This window comes from Echiichthys vipera (assembly GCF_963691815.1).
Source record: "Echiichthys vipera genome assembly, chromosome: 15".
Lineage (NCBI taxonomy): Eukaryota > Metazoa > Chordata > Actinopteri > Perciformes > Trachinidae > Echiichthys > Echiichthys vipera.
The window spans coordinates 15,086,838-15,105,369 of NC_139840.1; the positions used below are offsets into that span (position 1 = coordinate 15,086,838).

The following is an 18,532-nucleotide window of genomic DNA, read 5'->3' on the forward strand; positions in this document are numbered from 1 at the left end:
TAGCCTACAACACTGTTGCCCCTGGAATCATTTTGTTTCTAGACACATTCCTTTTTTATATTATTTATATGTAATTTTCACTGGCATATGTTTGGAAGACACAGTGATCAATAAAGGTTTGAGAGTATATACACTATATCTATCAAGAATAAATCACATTAACAGAATCATTCCGTATTGGATTACATGAAGCATAAAACAGCCTGACTACACTCTCTCTGTGTGAAGTCCCTGGACTCTCATAGCAGACTGTTTATACAATCACTTCCCATCTGCCTTGCATACCTTCCATTTTAAGAATCGGCCTGCAAAAGATTGAGGCACTTTGTTTAAAGGTCTGGTGACAACATCCGCACCCAAATAATGATTCTTTCTATAAGATATGTGCATAACACACCCACATACAGGAGATATGCTTATCCTGTAGATACTAGCTCAACATATCTAATCATTAGCATTCTCCTACGTCATTTGTTTTTGATAACATAAACTTTTTTATATGAAGCATCAGATATGTTAACAATAGGAACATACAATTTATACTTGACCTGAGAACAAAATAGACTTCATAATCAAAACCAATAAAAACACCACACTGTGTCAGCCAGTATAAAGATCAGTTTAAAAGTCTAACTTACGAAAATGAACAATAGTTGACAACATGCAGGATCATGCTTAGGAAACCAACTAAATATTCACAGAATAATTGACAAGGCAGACAGCAGTTAGATTGACTCATTAACTTTAAAATAATAACAACAAAAATGATGTTTGGATTTTATACATAGAGATATAATGACTATTGTATTGATACATTTAAAATAGATACCATAAAGGACAACAAAGTCATTGTAAAGAGAGCTCAAATGTGACTTAAGTACTTTAATGTTTGTGGAGACTCTCCAGGAAACAAGCAGGTAAAGTCAGACAACTGAGAAAGGCTTAAAGACATGTAGACTTGTTATACTGTCCAACCGTTTCAGAGGTCTGTGCTGATGCAGAGTGAAGGGGCCTCGGTAAAGTATGTTTACAGAAACTCTGAATTTGTTAACCCCAAGTTGACAGGTTCCAGAAACAGAGATCACTTTATCACTTGGTCCATTACTTTGGCAAGTTACACTATAAACCTAACTTTATGACTGACAGATTTAATTAAACTAAGCCATATGTTCTACTTTTTTGTGAATGACCAGAAACTAGAGACAGACTGTCCAGCCTGGCCAGTTAGACTGGCTGACAGACAAAACTGGCACCCCAGGGAGAACAACCAGGCTTCAGAAACACAATTTCCTGCTACACTGCCTTTATTTATCAAAAATAAAACAACAATGTATCCCACACATTCTCATATATAAACAAAAGAAAAACAAGAAATGACTTAAATAGCAATGAGAACAGCAAAATATATAAAATCCAGCAGAAGAACATGAAACTGCACTGAGCTCCTTCAAACTCCAAGTCCACATTTACGTTTTATTTTGATCTCTTTCTTCCATGATATTCAATTCATTTTGAATATTTTTGTGTGTATGTACCTATCATCGGTGGTAGAAGTAGCCTATTAAGATCATTTACTTACATAAAAGTAGCAATACCACAATGTAAAAATACTTAATTACAAGTAAAAGGCCTGTATTCAAAATTAAAATTAAGAAATAATCGCATCATTTTCTTTAGGTATTACAAGTGAAAGTACTTATTATGCAGCAGGATGGTTCCTGTCAGTGTTCATTTATTTATGTATTATAGGCAATTGGATGGAGTGTAACTGTCTAACTAAAGCATTAATGTGCAAACTTTTAATATTTTAGCTGGATAAGATGGAACTCATTTTAACTATACTGCTGATTATGAATGTCAGATAAATTAAGAGAGAGAAACATACAATATTTCACTTTAAAATACAAGTACAAGTCTAGAGTAGCCCTAAAACTGCACTCAGGCTTTAGCAGGCCTTCTGACTTATACCTTTAATTATTGGCATTCTTACAGTGAAGTATAATGCACATTGCAGATGACACTGTGTGATTATACTTTCGTTTTGATGCACCTCATGTTTATATTGTAAACATCACATGCCCACGAACCCGCGGCTCTGTCCTTATCCGTTGCCATGGTGAACTGTTACTCGTTGCCATAGTTTCCACAGTCAAGAGTTGCCTGAACTATCTTCACACACCTGTTAGTGTTGGGGGGGATCGGTTAAAGTTTGCCAGCTAGTGTCACCTCTGACTTCATCTTGCTCTGTTGGTTTAACTTTTACTTTGAGTAATTTGTATCTTCTGGAGCAGAACCGTGTTTTACATGTTGTGTGGGAGATAACTTCTCTCGGCCCACGTGTCAGCTACATTAACCAATCAGAAGCGAGACGGATACATTTAAAGAAAAGTGTGTAAATGCGAAACTGAAATGAGCTGCGGCAGAAGAAGAGAGACGTCCGTATCCACCATCACCGTCTCCGTCTAGAGGTATTATTAGTGCTGGTTACGCTTTAAATGGCTTAAATCAACCCTCGCTATTTATAACTCTGGAGACTTTTGTCCTTCCCTTGACGGCTGACATCGCTGGGTTTGAATAAGTCGACAAGTGACGCTAAAAATGCACCGCCCTGGCATTCTTCTTGGCATTTTTGTGCTAATTTCATGCGACGTATCAGTGGGGGTTCCTGTTCCTGTTCCAGTAGGTAAGCAAGCTTGTCTCTTTGCATCGCATTGCATTCCTGCGTATAGAGTTAAAATGGCACCAACAAATAATAATGACACGCAATAATGAAAAAGTTTTGCAAGCACACAACGTTACCCATTGTTTCCACAGTGAACTATGGTTGCTGTTCATACACTCGATGCATTCTTTGGTGAGATTCACAGGCTACTTTTTAATTTGGAGAGCTACTCTATATTCCACAGGGCGCCTAGTTATTGTACAACTGACTTAACGTTACATACAACTGCCCAATGCAATAGCCCTGCAATAAATCAGGACTCTGTGAAATTTAGTGCTCAGTTTTTGTGGACACTGTCAAAGGAGTAGTTTAACTCTGATGTATCACCCAGCCCTATTTACAGAAGCACATATTACTGGAAATACATCCCAACATAATGCAATCAGCCCCATTTTTTATTTTATTTTAGTGACTTTTTACCTTATCATCTTCTCTTTATTTTTTCTACTGTTTGTCAAAAGCGGCCCATGGTTTCTCTTGCTCTGTTTATGTGTTTATGTACTATACGTGAATGTAATGAAATGTGCTTTTACTTTTTCTTTGTCTGTTAAAGCACTTTGCAAACTTCTGTTTTTAAAGGTGCTATATAATTAAAGTTGTTATTTCTGACAGTGTCAACAAAAGCTTAAAATAATTTGACAAATAAAGATTTCTTGCAGGCCTATTGTTTCAGACTGCATTATTGACACAGTGAGGCTACTTTTTAATTCCGCTTCAAATACAATGGCTGTAAAAATGAACTATACATGGTTCATTGCAGTTGTGAAAACGACTAAACATTCGACCATACAACATTAAAATAATGTTATGTGAAAGCATTGATAATTAAACACACTGAAAGGACTGTTCATCAGAAGTGAGTGCTTTCACTTTATTTACAGTTATTATCTATACATGTTTTGCAAAGGGAAAGATTCATTCAGGACTGCTTTTTCATTTTTAACATGTTAACCTTTTTGCATCTCCCTTACTTTTTTGCTTTTTCCCTGTTATGTTTGTATTTTGGTTGCCCCCTATAGATACCATTATAGTGCAGGTCCAGCAGTGGCGAGTGGTGGGTGCCCAGCAGGCCGGGGAACAGGTCCTTCTCAATGGATTCGCTCTTACTGGCAAGAGCCAGGAAGTTGACAAGATTCTCCAAACCATGTCAGCTGATACACTCCTTCCAACTCTTGTCAGTTTCAACCAGACTTCAGTCCTGAGTAAGAAAATCCCCAAATAATAATGTAATGACTGGGATAATTGACTTAATCAAAACCTCAACTCAGATCTAATCTCACGGTCAGTGAAATGTTATGTTTGTTAATAGCCTTTACCCCCCCCCACACACACACACACACCCACCAGCAAACCACACAGTCCTTCGTTCTCGTGAATGCATACTGGAGGGGACTCTGCTGCACTGGGCCGACCGTGTGTTCTTCGATGGGAAGGTCTATCTGACTCTGGACCACACTGACACGTGGACAGCCCACGTACCGGAAGCACAGGCCTTTAAAGTGTTGTGGGACCAGCAAGGGCGACACACAAAGACGGAGAGGACCCACCTTCAGGAGGGATGCGTTAAGATGATGAGAGAACTGATGCTTTCTGAGGAGCAGTCAGGTATTTATTTTTGAAGCTATCATCCAGTTTTCAGAGTTGTGGGACCTAATGAGTGCATGTTACCTTATCTTAAAATAAAAGAAAAGGAAAAAGGACATCTTAAAATAACCACATTGTTGATACTACAGGGTTGTTCTGTGGACATCAGCTGCCTATTGTTTACAATCAAATGACCAGATTTTAACATAATCTTTTTCAACTTTCACAATAACTTTAATGGTATATTGGAGCAACCATCATTGTGATCATCATTAGCCATTACTTGACGCTCTTAATGAAAAACCTTTTCATTAAATGCAGAAGTTGCAGCATTAAGAGAAAATAAATGATTGTTAAGCACTCATGCCTGTGACAAGGGTGACCAGGTGCTACTTTATTGTAGGGCAGGACACATTCTACATCATTCATGCATTCACTGTTATTCACACCTCAATGCTAGTGAGAAAGGATTATTAAGATATTAGATAATACCGTTTTCCTGGGTCTGTCGTTGTAGCTGCCTGGTAGTTTTGACTGTTTCTAGGGTTGAAAATAAGGGGGAGAGCTTGAATGTTGCTGGCTAAAGAGGTCTAAGATGAAAGGGTTACACAAATGTAAAACATCAAATTGCAATGGTGCACCTCCAGATACAGCTACCCACACATTTTACAGTGGCCAGTTTTGTCGACATGCAGTCGGGTTACAATTTTATTGTTTTTCTAGTTCCAGGGATTCCTTTGCCTCAGTTTCTGATCCCAATCTTGGCGCTGCTGGCATTTATAGGGCTAATCATGATCAGCATCCTCCTCTCCAAAAAACAGGGTGAGTAAATAACCGTTTTACTTTCCATTTGGATAATAATTAGAACAAGCTGCACAGCCTTTAATCACACATACATGCTCCAAAGCAGCTCTCATGACACAGCGACATGATGTGGAATGCAGTCTTGTGCTGCATATTGTCAGCAAACAATGGGAACTATTTAATCTTTACATGTGCTGACATCATCCACACTCATAAACTGTGGCATGATTTGAGATGTCTCCTGTCACATGACTTTTGGTATGGAGTCTCATGCTCACGAGAAATTATAAAGCATAGTCATGTGCTTTGTCTTTCTCACACTCTCTGACTAGGTTTGAGGCACCCTGGAGGTAAGCAAACAACAATCCCTATGTTTTCTCTGTATTCGCTGTACACTTCTCAGTTAACAGTCTTGGGGGAAGATTAATGGAGTTAAATATTAAATGAATCCAAAACCACATACCCTTTGGATAGGCATGTTCTTTTAAAGGTAACATTCATATTTTTTGAAGAGGGGTTGTATGAGGTCTTTAGCCATAGTCAAGTGTATTAACTACGGTAGATGGCGGTCTGCACGAGCCTAATTTGGAGAAGCGGACTGTCACAGAAGCGAAGCAATGCACTGCTGTTTAACGGGACAGCAGCAAGTTGTATTTTAGCCACCCCAAAAAAATCTATTTCACTTTAAGTGTATACAACATTTAGAATACTTTCCTCACTTTACCTTGCAATCAGACCTCCTTTCCTTTGACACTGACTATGGGTATGTATGGTACCTCATACAACCCCCCTAGAATAATCCAAACTACCTCTTTAAAATGTAATTGTTCTGTCATGATTCACTTTGCTAAGCCTGCTGTATGTGCAGTTTGACCTCTCTTTTTATTCTGACGGAATATGACCGCAATTGTCAGGTCAGCTGGTGGCACAGGGATGATAGTTTCGGACATAAAACTTAGTTAATGCTCATAAGAATTTTAGTAGTGATATCCAATAATCTTGGAACAGTGGGTGAGAGTGTGCAGCTCATCATGATGCTTGTATTTCTGTCATGAATGTCCACCTAATCTGTGCTCATTGATTCCTGTGCAGGTGTTGTCGGCTCAATTATACATTACCCTAAAGACATGGCTGAAACAGCTCCAGAAATAAAAGGCAGTGGTTACCATTCCTTGTAATTCAAAGCGCCAGCTGATGAATATGGTCACATGTTCAGCTTCTACCCCATTTCTGCTGTTGAATGTCCCTTTGCTAATTCAACGCTTCCATTTGCTTCTGTGTACGGAAAGTGTTGTTCTGTGAATGTAACCAAACTTTTGCTACAGTACCAACAGTTTCATTGTATGAAATGGGGTCTGCAATCCAGGCCAATGAGGCCACATTATTTTAATGCACTTTATTGCATGTATCACAGTTTACACTGGTTCTCTTATTGCATTATGCTTGTCTACGCAAAGAAATGTTAACAAAACATTAGGGCAGCGTTTTAATGATTTTGGAATAAGCTATTCAAGTAAACAACCTATTAAGAAATGTATACAATGAAAATGTTTTAGCATTAACAGTATCTAATGTAAGTTAAGATAGAGAATTTCAAACTTTCTAACAGTCTGTAGATAAAGCCCTGCTGAAATCAAGTGTTGTGCCACTGATCACCAGACCAACGACACTGGATGGACTGTGTCGTTGTTACTGTTGTGGTTTTCATATTTCTTTGTGATATTGTACAATGTTGTGACTGTCTATATGTTTTTCCTTATGTGTTTATGTAATATTTAAAGAAAATGTTCAATTAAAGACACTTTCATGGAATGTCAAGTTACCTTAATGCTGAATTAAGGACCAATCCAGAATTCACTTTTTCTACCTATTTTATCTATGGTTAGAGCCTCAGCCTCTCACATCATATCTAATTAAAATGAATATTTGAAATTAAGCACTTGAAACATTGTAACTGACCTTTTCTGCACATACAACTTTTTTGTTTTACAGTGCCCTGTGGAAAAGGGCTACTTAATAAAAAGGACACCCTAAGAAAGTTTTCTTCATCCATGTTATCTTTCTGAGCAGGTCTTTCTCTGCCCATGAACTGTCTTTGACATGTGCAATCTACAGTCAGCCCTTACACTAGACACGCTTTTGTACTGCATTGTTTTATCACCAAAGAACCAACAAAGAATTTCATCTAAACTCTAAACATCATATTTTTCCATGCCATCCCTTTTGCAGCCAACAGCCATTTTCCATCCTTGGAAATACTGAATACTTTGATAAAAATAAAGATAAGAACAGCCAGAGAAAACATGGGTATAAATATCGACAAAACAAAATAAAGAGGTGAAATATTCAGAACTTAACATTTAGTCCATTTGTTCCTGACTGATTGCTGACTGAAGAATTGTGCAAATAACTTTCACACAAGTGAATTAGAGATGAATAATACTGAGAATAATATCCCTGAATAGACGTTTTTCTTTAGTTTAGAACAGTTAATCCAATAGAGTTGTAGGTCTCTGTATGAGATCTGTGTTAACTGTTCTGAAAAATGGTTTAAAAATGTGTGAAACCAATGAAAAAGTGTTAACAAATTTGCAAAAGACCACTGCTGTGGATCCTGGATTCATTAAGGGTGTCTTAGCAATAGAGGAAAATCTCATGCGCACTAAAAGCTGCTTAACAGCGCCATCATCCGTCGTAAACAAAAATAATATACCCGCACTATATACTATTCAAACTATACATAAACAGGGCGAATATACATATATTATACATATATAGTACTTCTATTATTTGATTTTCTCAATAAACTCTCGACAATCAGTTAATGACAGTTAATCGCCGAGTGTTCAGTTCATTATGGCTCTTTTGAATGGGTAAGTCCAGAGAATTTAATAGATCTTAACTAACAATATAACAATATAAATAGGACATGATAGAAAGTCATTGTCAAACCTGTCAAAAAAAATGTTTTAAATATTAAATCAGACTAAATATACAGTATTTTAATGGAAAAGCAACACTTTCATTCTAAACCACTCAAAACGCCCCATGGGTGCTTTTAATAAAGATAATACAAACCTTTAATATTATGTTTTTGTCCTTTGAGCTTTTATTGTATTTTTTAAATGTCATTGACATTTTCAAAATAAAACATTAATTAATTAATTATTAATTAAAAAGTATGTCTATAGCATGGTCTTCATTATAACAATAGAATAGAATAGAATAGAATAGAATAGAATTACTTTAATGATCCCAGACTGGGAAATTATTTTGTAACAGCTGTAGTGGGTCAGCAAATAAACACTTTGTACATAACATAAATAGAATCCAATATATATACAGTGCACAGTGTGCTATAAACAATAATAATATGTACAAAAAAATATGCAAAATATACTATAACAATAATAATATATACAAAACAAACAAACAAAAAAAATATATATATATAAAATGTGATTTTTGTTTTGTTTTAATGTATTTATTTATCTTCATCAAATGTCCTTACTCAAGGAAAATGTAGACTTTTATAATCACAACCTTTGGCCGATGGGTGGCGATATATTTATGGGCAGGAGGATCGTTTTCCGGGCCGGAAGTATCCTCCACCAATCACATCAACGCATTCGTAAACGTTACCATAGCGATCCTTGGCGATAACGGCAGCTCCTTGAACGAACCAATCGCCGGAGCGCTTACTGGGCATTTAAATCGTGTGGCGTCATTCGTCACGAAATTCAAAATTCAGAAAGAGACGAGAGAGAAAGGCAAGTGTTGTTCCGGTGTGCTCCACATTTTCTTTGAAGAGGTGAGGTCGTTATGTTCATTTTAGACTGGTAATAAACTTTTAAAGCGGTTAATGCTCCTGAAGTTGACGTTCTGTTTTAGGTTAACGCTAACGTGTGTTCGTTTACTTTACATGCGTCGCCTAACCTAGCGTTATCGTGACGTTGGTTACTCAATTCAATTGTATCAATAGTGCCAAATTATAACAAAAGTTATCTCAGGACACTTTACAAACTAGATAAAGACTCGCTGAAACCGTAACACGAGCTAGTTAACGTCACTATTGATATTTCGATGAACGCCTTTTTTAATATGTCCCGGTGTGTTGTATTGTAGGTCGTGTGAAAGCCTGGATAAAATGGCGCAGTTTGGGTTCGAGAGCGACATCCACAGTATCTTGAAGCTGGATATGCCCATCACAAACGCTCCCATGGCGAGGTGGCAGAGAAAGGCCAGCTCATCAAACACGGCCGCCTTGAACGGGTTGTCGCCGGGCAAATCTGCCAATGCGTCTCTCAGTTCATCAAAAACGCCGAGCAAAACACCAGGTAATGTGTGTCGTTATATTCATGCATTGTAACACTACACAGCTCTCTACAAATGTTAACCAACGGGGGTTTTGTGTCACAGGCAAAAATAAAAAACAAACACCCTCCAAGATGGGCGGCGACCGCTTCATTCCCACCCGAAACAGCAAACAAATGGATGTAGCAAGTTTCCTGCTTTCAAAGGAGAATGAGACCGTGGATACAAACAATACAGCAGGAACATCAGTAAGTAATTTGAAAAAAAATATATATATATTTAAAGCCCCTTATGATCCTAAAGTGAATTAAGGATTTTATTCATTTAGACCATGTCTGTCTTTTTAAGGAAAACCAGAAAGCCTGGTCCATGTCACTAAATGGATACAACATTGAAGATGCAAAGATCCTGCACCTTGGAGGGAAACCGCTGAATGCTCCAGAAGGCAAGGATGTCTTTTTTTATTATTTTTTTATCAACATGGTGCATATTGCATGATGGGACTTAATTTAAATTCATAGTCTCTTTTTTTGTCTTAATTACAGGTTATCAAAACAACTTGAAAGTCCTCTACAGTCAAGGTGCGACTCCTGCCTCGGTCAAAAAGACAAGATACATTTCTCCAACTCCTGACAGAATATTGGACGCTCCTGAACTTCGAAGTGATTTCTGTAAGTATTACACTGTAGAAGTTTTTATTCACTAAATTAATCTTCATATATAGATAGATAAATAGATTTTGTACATAAATAATTGATCTTTATGCAAAATGTTAAGTATTGATTTGGTCCCTGTTTTGTTTTTTCTTTCCCAGATTTAAATCTGATTGCTTGGAGCAGTCGAAATGTTCTCGCTGTGGCACTTCATAACAGTGTTTACCTGTTGGATGCCTCTCAAGGAGACATCACTCTTCTCATGAAGTTGGAGCAAGAGGAGGACTACATCTGTTCACTGTCCTGGACCAAAGAGGGAAACTACCTAGCTATTGGCACCAGTGACTGCAAAGTTCAGGTTTGTGCCCCGATAAGCACACCGCCTTAGTTCATAAGGACAAGTGGCAATCACAGAACTGCTTTCTGTTTTGTTTTTAATGGTGTGTTTTTTGTTTTCGTAGTTGTGGGATGTTGACAACCAGAAGCGTCTACGCAGCATGGCCAGCCATACGTCTAGAGTTGCTAGCCTGAGCTGGAATGAACATGTTCTCTCCAGGTACACTTGTTTACCTCTTTTCTGATAGAAAAGACCAACTTACAATTCCAGTGCTGTGTGTGAGTTTGTTGGCGTCAAATATGTTTCTCTCTCTCCCATAGTGGCTCGAGATCAGGACACATCCACCATCATGATGTGAGGGTAGCAGACCACCACATCTGCACACTCAGTGGTCACTCACAGGAGGTTTGTGGGCTACAGTGGTCCCCTGATGGGCGATACCTGGCCAGTGGAGGCAATGACAACATGGTGTATGTATGGCCCCGTGTGCAGGAGGGCAGCGCCAGCCGGCCAGTCCACAGCTGGAGCGAACATCAAGGAGCCGTCAAGGTGAGTAGCTTCAGACTTGACTGGAAAGATTTTTATTTTTCCTGATCATTATACACAATGATAGATAGATATGCTGCACAAAAAATTGTAAGTCAGACTAACCAGAAAAGCATGGTGGCACTTTTGGCATATTGCCTTTCACATACGATGTATTGGGACTTACGAAGTCTTTTTCTGCCATGACAATATTATGGTTGTAGTGGGATGGAATTGAACGGGTAACAAACCAAAATCATATTCCTCTGAGCTGATCAATTCCCTTATCAGTACCGGCATGTTTTTCTGACAGTCGAAAAAATGATGTCAAACTCATGCAACAAGGCATGTCGGAGAGGAAGAAGCCATCCAAAGTGTGCCGTTGTAACATTGGTGCCATGTAGGCAGGCTTGGAAGATTCATTCTACTGTGTTCAGACTCTGATAACTACCGCATTGATGCTGAAAATCTGTGTAGGCCTGCTTTGTTTTTGTTTTTTTTAATTTGCCCTCTAGTCATTAAGGGTATTGATGAGAATTGGACTAATAAGAATTGATAATTGCATTGGTAAAATCTCATCAATTCCTATCCCTACTTGAATCTCGCTTTTGGATTTATCATTCTAGGCTCTGGCCTGGTGTCCGTGGCAGCCAAACATCCTTGCATCTGGAGGTGGTACTAGTGACCGTCACATCCGCATCTGGAACGTAAACAGTGGCTCCTGCATCAGTTCACTTGACACTCAGTCCCAGGTTCCTACAAACTACTAGACCCTTTAGTTTTTATGGTTATTCTAAAGTCAATAAAGTTCTTACATTTTTGAGAACTTATTTAACTTGGAGGTGACGTGTGACACGATATCTTTGATTTTCAGATCTCGTCTCTGGTGTTTGCACCCAACTACAAGGAGCTGGTCTCTGCCCATGGATATGCCCACAACAACGTCGTCATCTGGAAGTACCCTTCTCTCTCAAAGGTTGCAGAGCTCAATGGTAAGTAACTTTTTTTTCTTTTTTTTCCTCTCTTTAATTGGACTGGATTGGTTCTGTACTTGTTTACACATAGTTACCTTTTGAAGGAAACGTCCATTGAATTGGACACTGCAGTAATGCTTTCTGCTAGTCTAAACATGCTAATGCTTTTCTAAATGTATTTATTTTTTATAGGCCATGAGGACAGAGTTCTCAGTTTGATTCTGAGCCCGGATTGCTCTACGGTTGCAACTGTTGCTGGAGATGAGACTATCCGTCTATGGAAGAGCTTTGAAGTGGATCCTGTCAAGAAGAAGGCAAAAGAGAGGATGGTCAAATCAAATGGCGGTGTCATTCATCAATCAATCAGATAATTGATTGAGTATTATTTTTTAGTCTATGCTGAATGAGTTATGTGCAAATGTTTTATTTAATCCACAATAAAGACATACATCATCATGTGTTTTAGCTGTGACTGCCAACTTGCTGCTCCTACTGGTGGGCTGTTAGTCTCAATTGTTTATACATGTCACAGCTTTTTTTATAATCGGGATGTATGTATACAGTGCACTGGGTTATAAATAAATGGTTTGATTACCAATGAGCTCCTGTCAGTTAATTTGCATGCATTAGTACCAACATGTTGAACACAGAGCTTATTTGGTAACATCACTTTAAAATGCACGGGTGTTGATGGCAATTTAATGACAGTGCCTGGTCCTAACACTCACCAAAGCAACAGAATAATAAAATGTCATGTTAATCCTCAACTAATGGGCCTGTTGCTTTATTGTGAGCTTAGCTGTGCTTTAAGATTTAAACTGTAGCTGATCACTTAAACCCAAATCAAACTGGTTTAGCCTGGAAACTGGTTGTATTCTGTGGCATTCACCAAAAATCCTATAGAGGTCACTGTAGTTGAAGTTTAACTTAAAGGTATGTGTTTAAACAAAGCTGATCCCTCTTGTCAAGTCTGTCATTTTAAAAATAACATTCACTTATGTGAAACATTTGAAAATGGAAAACTTATAACATTTATTTTATTTCTGCTTAAGTCAGAAACTGGTTAATCTATCAAACATTGAGGCTTGATTGTAACAAACAACTCCTGGATACACCCAAACATCCACTCATGTATTTTATGGCAAATATCAGATCCAATTTTTAAAAGGCTACAGTGTTTCAAAACTAGATCATCCTTTATCTGTCATCACTGCACATGTGTAATAAACATCAGTAAAACACTGGTAGGTTTACCAATCAAACATACATCCTGCAGTGAGATTTGGAAACACACTGTATCCAATTCTAAGTTAGTAAAAAAAAAAACTATTAACTAATGCACAATGTGCTGAGAGACCATATAGTATTGCAAAACTCAGAATGGCTCAAGAACAGTGAGTGTCACTACCTCATGCAAAAAAAGCATCAATACTATAACATACAGTATAATTGAGGTGTGACATGTTTCTTACAAAGATCACACCATAACTGTTCCAAATGACACAGACCTTTATCTAAAAAAATGTTTTATTTCAAAAGATAAATAAAAAACGGAACATAACTAAATATTTGACATTTCACAATGAAAGCTTTGTTTTGGCATAAACCTTGTGACAGTTATTTAAATGTGCTGGTCTTCAGTGGAAACTCCATACTGGTGCGTACTCCCTGCCAAACAGTAGCGTAGGTCAAGCTTGTGTGCGCCAAGCCTGACTTGAAGAATACTATCAGTGACAAAATGAGCACCAGTCTTCATACAGTGTTCATCACAGTTAATAGCTTTCACAGCGACCAACAAACACAATGTGGCAAATAAAGATCACCACCAAAACACATATCCCAACAAGAAAAAATTGATTTATAAACAAATTATGAATTTTAGACGTAGGGAATTGAAATCTGTGCTGTTCCAATATGCTACTAGATATGAACACTGAATGACATTTTTGTGGTAGCTCTATAGGGCCTTCTCTTATCTTTCTTTCTCATTTCCAGAGTCACCAAGTTAGATTTCCTTTACTTTGCCCATGAGGATTTTGCCGTTGGTGTGGTGGTGCGCATTCCCATTCTCCAGGTGTTTCCCATTGGCCACCACAGAGATGGGTTCACTGGTTGAGCCGTTCTGTCTTGGCACGTCCTTTACAACAGGAAGCCGCTTTCCCTTTATGTAGGCTTGAATCCAAAAGTTGGAGAAGAGGAGGAAGAAGAAGACGCCGTACATCCAAATCAGGTGGATATACATGGGAATTTGGTAGTCACACTTTTCCATTAAGTAGTACTGGCTGATGTGAATGGAGATCAGAACAAACTGTGTCTGTAAAACAGGCAAAGGACATAATTAGCCATTGTAAAATCATATATGTCACATCATGTTGTTATAAATAGTTTGATTAAAAAGAAAAAAGGGGACATACAAGCTGAATGGCGGTCATGTATTTCTTCCACCACAGGTATTTCTGGAAGCGAGGTCCTAAAGCAGAGAGTAGGTAGTAGAAGTACATGATAACGTGGACGACTGCATTCACCATGGCATGGAAGCTGGCCATTCCTCCAGCTGAAAAGGCAAAAAAACATGGTCCATAAGACACTTTTATGCAACTGTACAGTGATCTCCCCAGTCTATTGGTTTGGCCCTGCACCGTCATTTCTTTCGATGCCAAGTAGTCAATCTGTAATTTGAGGACCTTTTAAAAACCATGCCTTAAGCTAAAATCCTTTGTTTATGCATAATGTTTGTATGAAGTGTTTTACATTGATATTATAATAGTAAACCTCACCAGGGGACTTCGTGATGCCCCACCACCACGTCCAGGGCATGAAGGAGTGATGGAATACGTGGAGAAATGTGATCTGGCTTTGCTTCTTCCTCAGCACAAAGAATACCTAAAATAACATGCAGGAAAGAAATAGTCAGACAAAAAGTCACTAAAAAAATGCTAAAAGATATTCTTGAAGAAATGCAAATGTCCTTACTGTGTCAAGGAGTTCGATGTATTTTGAAAAATAAAACAACCAACACGCTCGAATCATCTGGGGGAAGGAAGAGAATAAAATATCTGTCAAATATAAACGGTGAATGATCATCACAAGAACAATAATATTTATTTCTCAATGTTCAGAACAGTCCCAACCTAAAAGTCAGCATACAGTGTTTCCTTTAAGGACACAACAGGCAGTGAGAGAAAATTGACTGGCTTACCCGATGAGTCTCCGGGCTGTTTGACTCGTCAGCGAGGTCACATCTCCACGTGTAGGTGGTTCCCCATCCAGCCAGCAAGAACTAGGTGACAAAACACACAGCTGTTGTTAACATTTCACAAGTACTCAGGTTTCTGAGGAAATAGGGAATTCATCAATCATTTTGTTTACCTCAGACACAATGTAGGCGTTCAGTAAAACCATGCTGAGGTTGTACACAATCATGGGTGTTTTGAGATGGAGGGGCTTGCGGTTTGCCATGAGTCGAGGTCCAGCGTAAATTGAGAAGAAGACATAGGTCAACAGGATGACGTTCATGTGTATGGGGTCCTGCATCAGCGGGTAGTCCTTGATTCGGGCATCTGGGTAGAACAAAAACACACATTTCTCATTGTCTCAGCAGGTATCTGGAGAGTCGACGATAGATGCAGTTTACACACAGTTTATGGCAAATTCATGGGGTAGTTTAAGGGTAGTAAAAATCACCAGCTATTCATTCATATTTTAACAAAGCAGAGGCGTAAGTCTGTAACAGGAAGACACTCACCTATCCTTAATAGTATATAATGGTAGAATTTTAAAATGTTTGAGGCAGCTTCTCGCAGCATGGTGACTCCTGCACGCTTCCTGTCCTATTAAAATTGCTGAAAGAAGAAGAAAAGACAGAGACCAGGAGGTGAAGCTGAGTGACAGTGAGGTCTGTCGGTTGGGTGGGTGAGCAACAAAGCTACCTGTCCACCTGCTTCCCCGGTGACTGAGCAAACAGGGGACAGCTGCACAGGCTCATCAAAAACCCCAGAGTGCCCTTGTGTACAAATAATAAAATACAAATTACACAGAGAAACCTGTACTTGTAGCTGCTTTCACTGCCTCATACAAAGCATGTAAGCTACAAACCCACACTCTTTTAGCACTTAATGTTCCTCATTGTAAGCTTAATTTTATTTAGTAAACAAAAACAATTATTCTGTATAAAATCAGAAGAGAGTGGCTTAAAATTCTAAAAGTTAAACATATGATTAATTCATTTAGGATTGTGAAACATCTGCGTTCTGCTGTCAGTCTAGTAACAATGAAAGGCTCTTTTGCTGACTAACAGATCTAGTCAAACAGGTGAGGCAAAGAACTTGGCCCTTAACAGCGTAGCCAACCCACTGAGCTACCAAGATTTGGGCTGGTCAGAGATTTCCAGGGAGTGAAACTACAGAGCATTTCAAGCAGCAGAATTAATGTTTGGTTGTCCTGATCCAGATAAACCATACTGAACTATAAAGTGGAAGGTCTATCAGGCAAATACACCGGCCTAACTATGATGGGTTAGAAAGAAACATATCCTTACAAAAAACACACACACAATGGAACAAATCTCAGATCCCTGAAACTGCTAAAATACTTGCTGTTGTATAAGTGACTCACCGGCTTAGTCCTCAACACTCACTCCTGTGAATGTGTGAGGAAAGCAGCTGCACAGCCAGGGCAGGCAGCACTCAATCCAGAGAATCAAACAGATCAGCAGCACCAGTGAGAGGTGATCAGGTGAACAGCAGATGCATGCAAAGAATTTAGTGGGTGGTAGCTTCCAGCTTTCCTCAAACGTCTGATTTTTACAGGAAATCCAACAAGAGTTGAACGTTTCACAGGTAAGAAAATTGAAAAAAAAAAGAAGAAGCAAGAGACCTGTTAACTATGGGACCGGGATCATTCAACTCAATTTAAACCCTGGGGCACTACTACAGACCTTGCTAGTTTCAGGACCACACCCTGTTTCAGTGCTTAGCCCCACCTTCATATCCTCACTTAGCCTGTTTGTGATTGGACTGCCTCATCAATGGAGGTGAAGGGGTTGGAGTTATGGTGTTACATGCTTTGGTTAAAGGTGAATAGCCCCATTGTTCAGCAACAAAATCCAGTTAATAAGCATGTGAGGATAACAAAAAACAACAACAAAAACAACCTAACATTATGTGAAAGATGACACAGTTAAACAAGTTAAACATTTGAAAATTAAATCCTCCATGTGCCAAAAAAAAAAAAAAAATCAAATCAAATCAAAATGTCCCTCCAACACAATTTAGGCTAAAGGTGAAATCAGATATGCATTCACGAACCTTACGTCATTTTTTTAAGTTGCCCATCCCTTCTTGTGTTGTAGCACGGAGGCTGGGTTCTCGTCCAACCCTCGCTGCTATGACAAGTTTAACCTGTTTCCCGAGCACCTGGAATGATGGCGTGAGGTCCGGATGGAGTTTGAAAATGTATCAACTCGTATGAACGGTTTGCTGGAATGAGAGGAATCTCTGCACGTGGGACAGAGGTCGAGAAGGAGGCAGGAAGGGAGGAATCGTCACTTTCTGTTAATACTGTTTGACAGTGCAGCACACGTCGGCTCTTCAATGAAGTGCAGGAATGGAAACCACATATTTAATGTGTGATTAATGCGCAAAAACTCAAATGCTGACATGACACATTATGTTACTTTTAATATTCAGAGTTAAAACTAATGCCTGCATTAGACGGTTTGTCATGAAGTTAATTCTGGGATCAGTCAGTGCTTGTTTGTCATGCAGTTTAGATGCATAATTCTTGGTGGTAGCTAGGTTTAGAGAAGGCCTTAACCAGTGGCTACTTATGGCCACTTGAAGGTGTGGTGCTCAGTCTCACTGGCCTCAGGTCACCAAAATCTTAAATGGAGGAGAAACTGAGCCTGTTAACATATTCAACAATTTAGTTTCACTCATTGATCTCTAAAGGGGGGTCGGGGGAGCTACACCAAATCATTTCTTGCAAAGCTACTAGCAGCCAATGAACTAAATAGAAACTCAGATCACCCACAAGTGGTTGCCAAAATGAAAAAGCATTGGAACGGTACATTTAAACAAAGCGTGACTGAAACATGTCAATTTTTTTGCACACTGACATGTTTTCGCCCCTGATTGAATGTGAGAGTGGGTGTCACTGTCTCTAACCACGCGGTCAGCTGTTTTCCATAGCTGCCGTACAACACGCTGCCTGTTCTTACAGGTCTTGTGACCATTTCACATTGACTTAAGTCCAGGTTTTGCCCATTAGACTATATCACACAGAAAAAACAACAACAACAAAACAATACAACATTGTCTATCTGCACAAGAACATAAACCAGAGAATAGACAGCTGCCTCGAGACATACCGGGTCGTCCTCAATTAGCCAATTGTGAAATAATAAATAATAAAAAATAATTAGACAGGATAGATGCCTCTGGATGTGGAAGGCTGAGCACGGCTGCTGAACATGATTGAATGAACTCACCGGACATGAATGTGGACATGCAGGGCGGCAGTTTATGAAATAGCAGTTAAAATGGCCAAATACAAAAGTCACTTAGTTACCAACGCTCATACATTCATCTTTCAGTGACACTGACTCTTTATGTTGCAACAA

General features: G+C 38.8%; 3 protein-coding genes across 3 annotated transcripts; 2 read left to right on the forward strand and 1 right to left on the reverse strand.

The window, feature by feature from the left end:
- Positions 1 to 2,516: 2,516 nt before the first annotated feature.
- LOC310958111 (uncharacterized protein) lies at positions 2,517 to 6,754 on the forward strand. The gene is made up of 6 exons (XM_083928924.1): positions 2,517 to 2,683; positions 3,742 to 3,924; positions 4,070 to 4,327; positions 5,030 to 5,128; positions 5,443 to 5,460; positions 6,203 to 6,754. The coding sequence occupies exons 1-6, from the start codon at positions 2,599 to 2,601 to the stop codon at positions 6,286 to 6,288; spliced, it is 729 nt and encodes a 242-aa protein (XP_083785050.1). The 5' UTR covers positions 2,517 to 2,598; the 3' UTR covers positions 6,289 to 6,754.
- A 2,120-nt stretch (positions 6,755 to 8,874) lies between these two features.
- Positions 8,875 to 12,387, forward strand: cdc20 (cell division cycle 20 homolog). The gene is made up of 11 exons (XM_083928978.1): positions 8,875 to 8,921; positions 9,236 to 9,447; positions 9,530 to 9,672; positions 9,773 to 9,869; positions 9,970 to 10,095; positions 10,239 to 10,435; positions 10,539 to 10,633; positions 10,735 to 10,963; positions 11,566 to 11,691; positions 11,814 to 11,931; positions 12,106 to 12,387. The coding sequence occupies exons 2-11, from the start codon at positions 9,258 to 9,260 to the stop codon at positions 12,282 to 12,284; spliced, it is 1,500 nt and encodes a 499-aa protein (XP_083785104.1). The 5' UTR covers positions 8,875 to 8,921; positions 9,236 to 9,257; the 3' UTR covers positions 12,285 to 12,387.
- A 632-nt stretch (positions 12,388 to 13,019) lies between these two features.
- On the reverse strand, positions 13,020 to 16,802 carry elovl1a (ELOVL fatty acid elongase 1a). The gene is made up of 8 exons (XM_083928891.1): positions 16,528 to 16,802; positions 15,659 to 15,755; positions 15,283 to 15,473; positions 15,113 to 15,193; positions 14,887 to 14,943; positions 14,691 to 14,796; positions 14,328 to 14,467; positions 13,020 to 14,227 (listed from the first exon to the last, which is right to left on the reverse strand). The coding sequence occupies exons 2-8, from the start codon at positions 15,717 to 15,719 to the stop codon at positions 13,919 to 13,921; spliced, it is 945 nt and encodes a 314-aa protein (XP_083785017.1). The 5' UTR covers positions 15,720 to 15,755; positions 16,528 to 16,802; the 3' UTR covers positions 13,020 to 13,918.
- Positions 16,803 to 18,532: the final 1,730 nt, after the last annotated feature.

Coding starts and splice junctions, on each gene's coding strand:
- cdc20 (XM_083928978.1), top strand. CDS start 9,258: ATGGCGCAGTTTGGGTTCGAGAGCGACATCCACAGTATCTTGAAGCTG. Junction 10,634..10,734: donor AATGAACATGTTCTCTCCAG/GTACACTTGTTT, acceptor TCTCTCCCATAG/TGGCTCGAGATCAGGACACA. Junction 10,964..11,565: donor AACATCAAGGAGCCGTCAAG/GTGAGTAGCTTC, acceptor TTATCATTCTAG/GCTCTGGCCTGGTGTCCGTG.
- elovl1a (XM_083928891.1), bottom strand. CDS start 15,719: ATGCTGCGAGAAGCTGCCTCAAACATTTTAAAATTCTACCATTATATA. Junction 15,474..15,658: donor TTATATACTATTAAGGATAG/GTGAGTGTCTTC, acceptor TGTTCTACCCAG/ATGCCCGAATCAAGGACTAC. Junction 14,944..15,112: donor ACAGCCCGGAGACTCATCGG/GTAAGCCAGTCA, acceptor TCCTTCCCCCAG/ATGATTCGAGCGTGTTGGTT.
- LOC310958111 (XM_083928924.1), top strand. CDS start 2,599: ATGCACCGCCCTGGCATTCTTCTTGGCATTTTTGTGCTAATTTCATGC. Junction 2,684..3,741: donor TCCTGTTCCTGTTCCAGTAG/GTAAGCAAGCTT, acceptor TGCCCCCTATAG/ATACCATTATAGTGCAGGTC. Junction 4,328..5,029: donor GCTTTCTGAGGAGCAGTCAG/GTATTTATTTTT, acceptor TTGTTTTTCTAG/TTCCAGGGATTCCTTTGCCT.